The sequence below is a fragment of the Ochotona curzoniae genome, unplaced genomic scaffold (assembly GCF_017591425.1).
Source record: "Ochotona curzoniae isolate NIBS_2020 unplaced genomic scaffold, NIBS_Ocur_1.0 contig_4612, whole genome shotgun sequence".
Taxonomy (NCBI): domain Eukaryota; kingdom Metazoa; phylum Chordata; class Mammalia; order Lagomorpha; family Ochotonidae; genus Ochotona; species Ochotona curzoniae.
This window is the reverse complement of record NW_024466343.1, coordinates 5,134,434-5,147,445: the sequence shown is the minus strand read 5'-3', so window position 1 is coordinate 5,147,445 and position 13,012 is coordinate 5,134,434. Positions and strand designations below refer to the sequence as shown.

The 13,012-nt window shown below is 37.4% G+C and overlaps 1 protein-coding gene across 1 annotated transcript in view; it reads right to left on the bottom strand.

The window, feature by feature from the left end:
* Nucleotides 1–2,524: 2,524 nt before the first annotated feature.
* Nucleotides 2,525–13,012, bottom strand: part of LOC121161044 (serine/threonine-protein kinase TNNI3K) — a 265,903-nt gene continuing 255,415 nt past the window's right edge. The window contains exons 24-25 of the mRNA XM_040987283.1: nt 5,760–5,839; nt 2,525–2,713 (exon numbers count right to left, since the gene is read on the bottom strand). Coding sequence (XP_040843217.1) covers nt 2,637–2,713; nt 5,760–5,839 — 157 coding nt within the window. The 3' untranslated portion in view covers nt 2,525–2,636. The remainder of the gene's footprint in view (nt 2,714–5,759; nt 5,840–13,012) is intronic.

The window sequence follows — 13,012 nt, the reverse complement described above, 5'->3', positions numbered from 1 at the left end:
ATAAGGAAATGCAGTGTGGAAAGGAGAGACGGCTAATTAGGAGAAACAAAGAAAAGGATCTTGGCAAATCTATTTTAGAAAATTCTCTTCTAAAACAGGGGCATTTCCAAAACAAGCAGTTCCCTCTCTGGATATGCCCTTCACTCAATGGGAAAATGGGAAGAGCAGGGAACTAGCTTAGCACAGCGCTGTGCGCTATCCTGAACACACAAATATTTGGCTGTGGCATAAAATGTGACTTGGATCACAAACTGTACTCCTCTTTGTTTCATGATTATTTCTGCTTTGTAAGATGTGTTCATTTTGATTCAAGCCAGAAATGTATTGTTTCCAAGTATACCAAACTAGGTGCTGTGTCATTCCCTAGAACAGCTGAAGAAGAGGAGTGGAGGGGGGGGAGCTCTCTGGAAGTAGGAAAAGAGTGGCGGTGGCTCTGGAGGTAGATGTTCTCTACCCAACTGCCATTTCTCCTTCTCTGTTTTTACCAGAAGTGTTCATGCCTGAACAGTCACTCCAGGTTCCTTGATTGTGCTTGTTATAAAGCCCTTTGGGAACTCCCTTGGTGGGATAGAGTACCTTTGACTTCAGAATAATTGGACAGGGAAGTGAAAGGCTGGAGGCTAAAAAGGGATAAATTTACTTGAAGCACAAAGATTTTAATTTCTACCTCTGGATCCACACTGGTCAGAGCTACTCAGAGCGTAGGGGGACTTGTGACTTTGCAGCCACAGGTCATAAGCAGCAACTCTAAAGGATTTTAGAGCTGAGGTTGTTGGTCTCTTGATAGAAATTGTTCCCCAGAGACACAATTTGTTGTTGTTAGGGAGAGAGGAGCTTGCTACAGTCATCCAGAGAGTAATCAGGAGCACCTCTTCACCATAATTCCATTTATAAATAAGTCCACATTATTTCAGGGGAAGGATAAAGTAGCTAGGCCTCAACACAACCAGTCAGTCATGTTCAATCATTCTTATGTCCTCTAGTTGTCCTCTCTGTGTTGAGAACAATGGTTCTTAGCATTGGCCAATTATGTCCTCCACAAAACAGATATGCTTTGAAATATTTTTGATTGTCACGTGAGGTTTTCATCAATTTTTTTTCAGAGAAACAGTCAATAAGATAGGATAGGTTTGTGTGTGTGTATGTATACATGGGTGTATGAATCTTATAAGTGAATGATTCATACAATAATGGAGATGAAGTCCCATGATGTGATGTGAACAAGTTAGAGATTCAAAAGTATAGAAGATGTTGCTCAGGGCCTGAGAGCCACCTGTGTAGATTCCAGCCAGGAGCAGATCTCCGTTACACTTGAAGCCAGTGAGTGGACACTGAACAGAGAGGGAGCAAAGCCTCGCCATAATTTTAGGTTTTAAATTTCCAGAGATTATATGATTTTACCTGTAATGCGAGAGACATAACTTACTATACTGGCTCCAATGTACGTATCTGCTGGAAATACCATCACAGAAACAAACGGAAATCATGTTTAACCAGACACTGATGCCTTCCATATCCATTTAAGTTAATACATAAAATTAACACACAAGAAATTACTGGCATCTTGAAGGCAGGGACAAGGAAGATGTTAAACTTCTGGCAGAGCATGGGACAACACCCACAACCAAGAATCATTCTGTCCAAGATGTTAATAATGCCAGGATTGAGAACTCTCAATACAGAGAATGCCAAATCATTCTTTGCTGTTCTGTTTATCTTCTTGGGGGAAGCAGTAATTACCATTGAATTTTCATGATTTACTGCTTATTTTTCCCAACTCTGTCTAGCAGTGGTATAACTGTCTTATCTGGTGGAACTATCCCTGTCTTTCTGTAACCACTGTGAAGGGCTGATTTCACATTTTTGGAAGGTAGCAATCAACTGAGATAACCTCCCTCTGTGCTATGCCGCATTGTGTATAAGTGGCAGGTTTGCATTAGTGGGCTGCTTGCATAAGTGACCTGACATCACTTTTGATACCGTGGTGCTGACAGCCATAGGCTGCCTCACTAGAGCATAGAGCACTTGTTATGACATGGGAAGGAGAATAAATAATTAAGTGCTCTATATTTGCCAGCTTCTTGAACTGAAGGTCATTACTCCTCTTTACCAATATGTCTGAAAGAAGGTATATTCAGTGGAAGTCTTGTTGAAATGAAATACACTTCTGAATCAGTTTTCTAAGTTGCCAACGAATCTTTAATCACACAGCTGAACATCAGAAGTAACATAGTAAGAAAATGAACCATATTGTAGTAAATCAAACCCACAGTTCTCAAACCCAAGCCAGTGTAATTCAGCTGGGAAAACATAATAACTGGGAAATGTACACCACAGATTTAGACCCATCTCTAAGTTACATGATAATTTGCTGAATTACTTACAAAAATTAAAATTCCCCTTTATATTCTGTTTTTATATTTCTCTCTCCTTCTTTCTCTCTCTCTCTGATTCATCCTTTAGGCACAAATCCAAAACCCATCTTGTGGCAAGGATTTAAATAGGACCAGGATAAACAAGCCAATTTAAGAAGACCTTAGAGGGTAGAATATTCTAATTGGAAGCCAGCCTGCCATGGCTGGAATTGTTGCTGTCAGTTTGGGGGAATACTCTCCTTAGGTATATGCTGAATGCTGTCAGCTGCTGTCCTCAAAGCTGCCACTATTCCGGCAAGAATGAAAATGCATCGGGCTCATGGGATCAGACACGTAGCCTGCATCAGAAAAGAAGTTCAGCAGTTAGTTATTGGCCTTTCATACATTTCCCCATTTTTCTGAGGCAGTCTGACCGAGTGCAGTGCACAGCCGCCAGGCCGCTCTCCTGGATCACATGGAAAAAGTCTGGACCAGAGCTGCTGGTGAGCAGTTTTGTGGAGCAACAGCAACACTGAAAGTGAAAGCACAAGTTTTCTGCTTTGCTGGCTCCAGGACATTCGTCAACTTCCACATCCTGTTTATGTTTTCATTTACAAGTCAGGGAAATAACAGTATTTACTCATAAGGCTGCCAAACGAATATAAGATATCTAGCAGAGTTAGGCACACAGTGGGTACTAACCCAATGATGGCTAAGAAAGGAAGGAAGAGATAGCAGTAAAGAGGGAAAGAGCCATGATATATAGCAAGTTGCCTTTGTGTGTTTGATTTTTCATACTAGTAGTCTGAGTGTTAAGTGTACATCAGTGCTATAGTCTGAATGTTAGTATTCGATGCCTTTTGAAACAACAGCCCTGTTGTGGCTAGAGAATGGTGCCAAGTGTTCAGGACTGAGCTGCTGGCATAGAGGATTCAGGTGCATGGGTAGGGAAAGAGCTGCTTTTCTGCTTTGAAGTAAGGAGCCATTCATTGCTTCTGTGGAAATGGGCACATTTATCAACAGCTGATGCTGCTTTTTCTCCCTTTTGATGGCTGAGTTTTCAGAACCAACCCAGCCATCTACATTTTCATTAGGACATCTAGCAGTTATCCAGGCATATTTATTTTCATAAGAAAGATTTCTGTCAAAATATCTTAAGCAGCACATCAACTCTCCCCGAGGCAGTGGCACTAATGGTGATCCTGCAGCTTCCCACCCTATCTCCCTCTGTGGGACTGGCTCTGTTAGATTTGAGGGAGGTGGTGAGGTGGGAACAGAGATGAGGGGAAACAAGGTACCAATTTTGGCTAGACCAAAGCAAAATCTGCATCCTAGAACCAAAATACTTCCTTTTGTCTAACTGAAAAAAGGTGATTTCCTTCCAGGCATAGAGATGCTTAAATAAACTGGTAATCCTTTTGTTACCATAATTCATCTTCTGCTGTGCCACAAGCAGTCTCACTGGCCAGTCATGTTCCAGTGCCTCTTCCACACAGGACCCCTGCAGAAACTGACTGTGAACACACTTTCCTCCTGAGTGGGCAGCTTCTCCTTCAACTGTGAGAAACAAAGTCAGCAGGGCCTTGGTGTTGGCAGTTGTCATCACTGTGGTCACTTCCAGAGTGGAAGGACTGAAGGGTGGGACTTGTGTAGGCTCTCAGCTTAAGAAGGACTCAGCTGAAAAATGACCACAGGCTTAAGGGAAACACTGAAAAAAATCTGCATGTTTTGCGATTTCAAAATAACAGGTCTCAAGCAGAGAGAAAAGAGTTTCTGTCCTCATTCTCTAGCTCTGCTCATTGGCTGGGGAAGAGGAGAACATCTCAAAAATGGCTGTTCTATCCAACTGGCTTATGAAATGGAAATAGAGTAATTAAAGGCTCCTTTCTTATATGAAGTTCTATTTGTGATGGATACATTAAAATTATGTTTATAAGGATCTTCACTTCATTCAACAGCCTGAAATTTTCTTCCACTCCTGGCACAAATACTCATCAGAAAATCTAATGTTTGTATTACTATGTCTCCTTAGTCTTCTCCATTTAAGAGTCTTCTTAAAACCTTGCTGCTTTAAGAAACTAGAACTGTCAGTTAAAGAAATGCTTTACTCTTTATCTGCACCATGAAAGCAAAGAATTCTGGTCAAAGCACACATTTCAAAAGGTGCCCTGTATTTTTTTTTTTTTTTTGTGCGTGTGGTTGTGAATTCACTTGAGTAAAGGTTTGAGAAAACGGTATTTTACCTTTTAAAAATATAGGACGGTGTGACACTTGGATCACATTTCTCCTCCAAAGGATGTGTTCCTAGACTAGCCAATTGTAAAGCGGATGATAAAGAGCCCTGAGCTGTATTCGTGACATATATTGGAAGGCAGAAGCACAACCTTTGCTTTCTTGAATGTATCCTTGTAGTTTGTCTGCATCTACCAAGAACAACCTTTTTTTCTTTTTTTTTTTCTTAAAAGCTTCTTAGTGCCTTGGGTAATGAGAATCTGCAGCTGAAGTGCACTGATGAGGATCCCAAAGCAAGGGTCTCCAGGAACTACTGCCATTTGTATCAGAATCAGTTGTACTGTACATCATCCAATTTATTCACCCAAAGCCAGCCCTTGTAATAAATCTGATCTTTTTAAGTGACAGACACTTTTCTAGTCCTCAATATAATTGAAGGAAGTTGCCATGAATAAATGGGCCTATTGTGCTGAAATTCCAATTAAGCATAAAGTCTCTCAGGCCTAAAGGTTGGAGAAAGGACATCAGAGCCTTGGCACATTCACATGGCAGCTGATGCTAAAGGCATTTATCCATCCTGTGGCATCCAGGAGACTGCTATGAACTTTGTTAATTATTTCCATGAGCATTATTCATTTTTTTCTGAAGCAGTTCCATACAGCATTGATCCTACCACTTTACCCTGAGGGGAGAGGTGGGAAATGGGTTTCCATTTTGTCTGTGAGTGCTAGCTAAAATAGAAGAGCTCCCCCAGAATGATAAAATCATGGGAACTCATTTTTTTTTCTCTTTAGCTGTATATCCTTAAAATGGATCTAGAAGAACTGAAGTCATTAAGGTGGCAACAAAGTGCTTAAAATGTCACAAGGGGAAGGAGTTTCTTTTAATAATAAAAAATTATTCTTTTTCCCCCCACATGCATGTATGTGGTCTCACTTGCCAGCACATATGCTCACATACTCACACGCATGTTCACAGATCCATGATGATGCTTAAAGGTGAATGGAGAATTAAAATGGACTTATATAATCAAAGCTTGTGTTTTTATAAGAATATTTTCAAAGACTGGTAACTTCTAGACATTACAAAATATAAGTTATTTCTCTTGTAAGAAATAGATGCCATCTCTTGGGAGCATTTTTCTTAGTGCATCTAGAATGTCTGTTGACTTACCATATTTGTCAATGGGTGAGTATTGGAGATTTTTCTTCATCTCTTCCAAGGATAGGCCTTGAGGGGAACATTGTCCAACACTGGAAATGAACAGAATACACAGCTTCACATTGTAATATTTTTTTAATAAGATGACTATATTTACTCAATATGGATCCTAGAAAAATGGAAATGTGATGTAAAGGTATCGATAATAAGTTAGGGAAGATTTCAGAATTAATTGGAGTAATTCAGATACAGTTGTGAATTTTGCGTCTCTTATATGGAAATATAACCTTGAGTCTCACACTTTTCCTGAACCTCAGTTTACTATTTATGAAATGGAAAAAGAATATAATAAACAATTTTAATAATTTGCAGTTTGATTTAATGTTTAAAAATATGAATAAAATGATTCAAAATTTGTATTACTATGCTTAGAAGTATTATTTAGTGGGAAATAATATGAAGAATATTGATCAATGTAAATGAAATACATCCCAAGAGATATTTCCAAAATTAAAATTATGGTAAGATATAATAACAATAATTATTTATTTCATGAACCTATGTATTAAACATCTATATACAGTAAACTCATTTTTATCATGCTCTATCTTAAATATTAGATACTTTTTATCACTTTACAAATAAGAAAACTGAGATTGGCGTAATGAAGTAGTTTGTTATCTAGGTTTGGTAAACAGTTCTTCTAGGAATCACATCCAAGAGTTTCAGATATCAGATTATGTACTTACCTGTTCCTCAAATGTGAAATTCTTCTGAACTTCTTCTTTTCAGTGATCATTCTCTCCCCAGATTCCCAAGATTCACTTACCATTTTGGTTAAATAGGACACTACCCATTCAAAACCTGAAGTTGTCAAAACCCTGACAATTTTGTCTAATCTCATCTATAATTATTTATATCTGTATTTCTTGGATTCACTTAAATTGCTGTCATCCTCAACTTGGTTACCCTGGCTACCCCCAGAACTTTCCTCACCATGTTCCTAAGGGAACTTAATTTCTTTTATCACCAAGCCAATCCTCTTCATTCTACTGCCAGTACATGTCATCCAGTCACATAAGGCAAAATTCCTGGGGTTGTGATCTATGGCATGCCCAATTCAAATCTTTTGAACTCTGATCCAAAAGAGTCCTAATCCACCCATTTGTCTTCTCCTTCAATGTCAAGTCACTTTATCTCTTTCTTGTATGAAGTCCTGAAATTGGACTTCTAGTTGCTCTCATATATTCAGAGATATCATTCTCTTCATATTGTCTAGCATACCATATTTTTTTCGTTTTTCATTTTCACTTTTTATCAGAATGATTTTGTGATACAGTTCCATAGGCTGGGATTTCCCTTACCCACTCCCCAAATCCTTTCTCTATTGCCCCCCGGGAACTGATTTCCCTTTTGTTATTACTATAGTACAGTTCTTCATAAACAGTCGTAAGTCCATTGTTATGGACATGGACAATGGCAGAGAGTCCAGCATCCTATTGTCAAGATATAATTAACCTTTTCATTGGGAGTTCATCTTTGATCTGGAAGGAGAGATGCATACTGCATTGTATCCTCACATCTGAATATGATAGTCTCCATTACACAGTTACTATACATCCCCTTGAATGAAAAGCCACAAAACAAAACCAACAACAGGAAGAAAAATAGAAAATTACAACACCATGAAGTTAAATAACATGCTACTGAATGCCTATCATGTCACTGAAGAAGTGAAAAAGAAAGTCAAGAACCTTCTTGAAGAAAATGATGCTACCTATGAGTCAGTGAAGAATTTAATATGAGTAAAAGCTGGTTTGAAGAAATAAAAATAAAAATTCATGAAATATAGTTTCCACTGGTCTTTGTCAGTGAGGTGTATCTTCTGTAGACAACCTATGAATGGGTTTTGTTTTTAAATCCAGCCCGCGAATCTGACATTTGATTGATGAGTTTAAGTTTTTCACATTTAGGGTTAGTATGAGTAGGTGCTAACATGGTCCTGCCATTTTAGCAATGGATTGTTCATTGTTTGATTTAGTCTTCTATTATTATTTTACTGGGATATTCTTCACATTTGCCTTTGGCTTTGGTGGGTACTATTCATTTTCTCCATCAAGAGAACATTTATAAGCATCAATTGTAGGGCAAGTCTGGAAGAGAAGTGTTCTTTCAGCTTTTTATCAACAAGAAGCACATACAGGAGTTCAAGGAACTTAGTGAATATATCAGATAGGAAAAGGGAAAACTGATACAAAATCAAGCCAAATTATTGGAAATGAAAGACACAATATGGCAAAGTAAAAATTCATGGGCAAGTCTCAATAATAGAATGAATGAGGCAGAAGAAAGAACCTCAGAACTGGAAGTTATTTCCTGTCACAATGGGAAGACAATCAAAAAGCTGGAAGCAAAGCTGGGTCAACCTAAAAAAGTATTCAAGAATTAAAACAGACTATATAAGATATGGGGTTTCTAGAAGATTTAGAAAGAGAAAGCCTAGTTTGAAAATGTATTTAATGAAATAATAGAGGAAAACTTCCCTAATCTGGAGAAAATATTGGGAAACAAGATCCAGGAGGGCACAGAACTCACAACACGGTTGATTAAAAGTGATCTTCACCACAACACATGATACCAAAAGCGATCTTCACCATGACACATGAGATTCAAGCTCCCTTCAATTGAACATAAGAGAAAGATTCTTAAATTTGCACGTGAAAAAAATCAAATGACCTATAGAAGTATGTCAATCAGACTCACAGCTGACCCCACACAGGAAACTATTGGCCAGAAGAGAATGGAGCAACATATTCCAGATTCTAAAAGGAAAAAAAAAATTATCAGCCCAAGATAACATATCCTGCATAGCTTGCTTTTGTCTTCGAAAATGGTATCTTAAAAACATAAAACAGATGAACCATTTGCTTAATCAGAATACTCCAATGACTGCATTTGGACTAAGACGCAAATGCTTTACTTTACTGAACACTTCTCCACCTACTAGGTCCTAGGTTTACATACCACTCCATCTTCTTTAAACTCAACACTTATCTTCTCCATACTTTTTTGCTAAGCACTTTTTCAGGCATTCATTCTGTCCTTTGAGCCCAAGTTACTTCCCAGTTCACAGCCAGTGCATTTGTTAATTCTGCTCAGAAACAGCTCCTTCTTCTTTCTCTTTCCCTTGTTCTCTTTCTTGTCCTCTTCCTCCTTTACTCCATTTTCTTGCTGAAAAACATAATTCCTAAAATTTTGACCCGCAGGTCCCTTTCATGTTATGTGTGTGCCAATGAGAACAAAAGGTAAAGATTCACTGTCACTGTCATTCCCATAAAAGGAATGGCTCCTTTTCTGACACTGTTTTTAAAAATATACCAGAATCCATACTGAGTGCTTAGAAAATTGCAAATAAACCTGCCATAGGACCCATCTATTCCACTCCTGGGAATATACCAAATAGAAGTGAAATCTACAAGTGAGAAGGGGATCTGTAATTCTATATTTGCAGTAGCATAATCCACAATAGCAAAGACATGGAAACAATCCGTATGCGTGTCCAAACAAGAGTGGCTAAAGAAACTGTGGTACATCTACTCCATGAAATATTATTCAGCTATTAAGAAGAATGAAATTATTCCATTTACAACCAGGTGGTCCCAACTAGAGACTATTATGCTCAGTGAAATGAATCAATCACAAAAGAACAAATATCATATATTCTTTTTTGTATAAGGAAACCAACATGGAAAATGTAACTGCAATAGTCCAATCCATTACTACTTTTTGATTGTTTGTTTGCTTTTTGGCTGTATCCAATGCATTTTGATGTTTTTTGTTTCAGTTTGATTCATTCCAAATAATCTCTTTTCTCTAGTCGAATTAATCATGGGCTATGAATTATCTGATGATATCATTTTCTCAAGAGACTTCTGTGTTTCCTTTTTGTCACTCAGGTGCTAGTTACTCAATGGCACTTTTTTTTTAATGGTACTGTAATTTGTTGTTGATGTTGTTTTGTTGTGACTGTTCTAATGCATACCAATTGTTGACCTCGTTTCATGGCTTCTCACTTATGGTAACATACAGTGATGGAGTACTGGGGTCTATCATATACAAACGTGGGGGTATAATGGAACATGCATCCCTGCATCCAGACGAAAGATGGAATCCCAATGAAACTGTTGGACATGTGTAGACAATGGGATGCTGGACTGTTTGATATTGTCTGTACCAACAATCTCGGGGTACACTTAAATAACAGACTGATAGAATTATGATTCCTTATGAAAGACTACACTATTGTAACAAAATGGGAACAATCTGACGGGGGAGGGAATTCGAGGGGGGAATCCCAGCCTACACAAAATTGTACCACACAATTCAAAATTCAAAATAAAAAAAATATATTTAAAAATTAATATATAAGAATCCTCACATTTCAATGAAGGTGGCAATGTCATAAGTATACTGTCTGACTTTGCTGCTTCCTCAATATAAATGAATACCTGTTATAAGCATTCTCTTTTTCTGTATTTTTCCAGGGCCAATGTTGTCACCATTACAATTATTTGATGTATTCTTTTAATTTCAAGGTAGTCCTGTCACTGGGAGTCCTTCTTACACTTGTGGTTTTTGCCTGTGTAATTCAGTTTTTTCACTACTACCTACAGCATCACTGTTCTCTGGATGTGTCTTGCAGTGATCTGCGTAACTGTTCAGGTATATGGGTCTGTTTTCCACCAATTTGCCATCTGACAAACTGAATCATCTCATTCCAGTTCCTGCCTGAAAAGTAGAACTTTTGGATGCTGTGTACCACTTATCTCTTTTGGATATTGTCTATTTTATACTTAGATATAAAAAAATGCTCTTCATCTAAACCCTTCAGAGTTTTTATTAGCTCTTCATGAACCCAAATCCTATCTTGGTTAATCCTTATGCATCCTTTCCTTTATCTGGTTTTTAAGCCTGAGTTCAAATATCATTGTCTCAGTTAGGTTTTCTTGCCACTTTTCCAAAGTTGCCACTCTTGTATCCATAGTCACTATCTATTACATCATATCACATCATCACATCACATCACAACACATCACATCACACCATATCACATCACATCACATGTATCTCTTTCAGAACTAAATAAGATTGACTTATTTATTTGTTTACCAGACACTACGTATATTCCTTGCACACAATCAATGTGGGGACTTTTTCCCTGTTATAATAGCAATAATCAGAATGATAGCCAACACATAGGAGAAGACAACAAATAGTTTTGAAGGATTTACTGAATTAAAGATTCATAAATGGTGTTCTTCATTCTAGTCAGTTAATCGTTCCCTTTACAAAGCTTTAGGTAACAATAACCATAGCACACCCTTTCCTGCTTCCATGGACAATTCCTTTGGTTAATGTTTCAAATCCTCTGCAAGTCAATTCTAATTGTGTTCTGTGTGTATCTTATATTCTACAATTCTTCAGCATCATTTTTTTTCCACAAGTTCAAGCCATATGAATAGTTTCAGGTCTTCCAAACATTCCTGAGCATTCATTTTTCTGTACTGTGGCTGAGATGCTTATACTGATTGAATGCATTTGTGAACACTTCATTTATTCCAGGAAGGAAGTATGCATGTTAGACTCCTTGAGTTTGTATTTAGCTCTATCACTTACTACTCTGAACTTTTGACAAGTTATTTAACTGTTCTATGCTAAGAAATAGAAGTTACACCAAGACTTATCCACAGGAATAATCATAAAAATTAAAAGGATGAATACTTTTAAAGCATTTTGAACAGTGGTGGGCACTCCATAAATATTATCTACTTTTATTATTTCTCAAGGTCTGCCCCAAAATGAACACCTTCCTTGAAGGCCTCCCCCAGTCAGGATTAATCACTTTCTATCCCATTCCCCTGGTCCTCAGTACTGCCACCACAAGAGCTTATCAGCGCATGCTTGGCTTATAATTATCTGTATTTGTATTTGCTAGTGAAGCCCATTGTACAGAGAGTTTCTGGAGTTTGGAGACCTTTTTAACTTCTTCGGTCTCATATTCCCAATGTGGGAATAACATTGAGTGCACAAATTAACTAGTGGGCTAATGTCCGTTCTAAGTAAAACCCCAGAGAGAAATGATTAAAACATAGATTTTCTGCAAATTAAAGAAAAAGAAAAGATAATACCATGGGTACCTGGGTCTCTATAAACAGCTAAAAGTGTACTAACTAAAGTGAAGTTATTAAAAACTATTCATATACAGATGCAGATTTTTCTGAAGGATAATATTAGTTTATACTGATCAGTTAGCTGCCTGAAGAACAATTGCAAATTTGGCCTTACTTCTTTAAGCTATAATTTTAAGAATGTTATCTCATAGAGGAAGGAAATGATGAAAAATGAGTAGAAACAATATTGATTTAAAGAAGGACATGCTGTGATTTCAATCAACATTAAATGGGAAGCCATACGTAGTTGTGAGAAATAGAGTGTCAACTCAAAGATATTTTTCAAAATAAAATCCTTCCTATAAAAATATGTGATCCTTTTAGCATTCTGTCTCCTTTTAGAAATGTGTTGCATGCAGTAGTCTTGGCAACAACAAGATAATAGGGAATAAATATTTTATCACCCAAATGGCTATCTAGTTTCCCTATGAATAAAAGCCCATCTCCAAGCTGCCCTGTTTGTTCAGATGCTGAAGGGAATTCATGCCAGGAGATTCAACCTTCCTTCCCAGGAGATAATCACCTCTCTGGGGATACTGTTGTAAGATGACAGTCAGATGGAGGCTAAGTGTGTCCAGGTCAGACAAAACAGAAGAAACCAGATCCCTATCAATGGAGCTAGTTAATTCTAACCAAGGTGTATTCAGACTTCATCACAGGAGGCGAGAGTTAGAGATTCATCAGGACCACTGCTGAAGTTGTGGCCAGCAAAAATAAGACTTCCAGTGATGCAGCTGCTACAGGAGTTCAATGAAAGTAAATGTGACCTAATGGCAGGTAAGGAAACCACTCAATTTTACAATATTTTCATGTTCTTGTCAAGTAGGTAGTCTTCTTACACTAAAAGGATGTTATATGTCATAAATAGATATATGAATGACATATATTGGCAGTTTTTTCACTTATATACTTTGTGAATATGGAATGTAATTTTCTATTGTAAAAGTATGAGTGTATAGGTTGTTATTTTAATTACTACAATATATTGAGAAGTGTCATTTCAGAGTAAGCAGATCACTTCTGTGATGTAAAGAT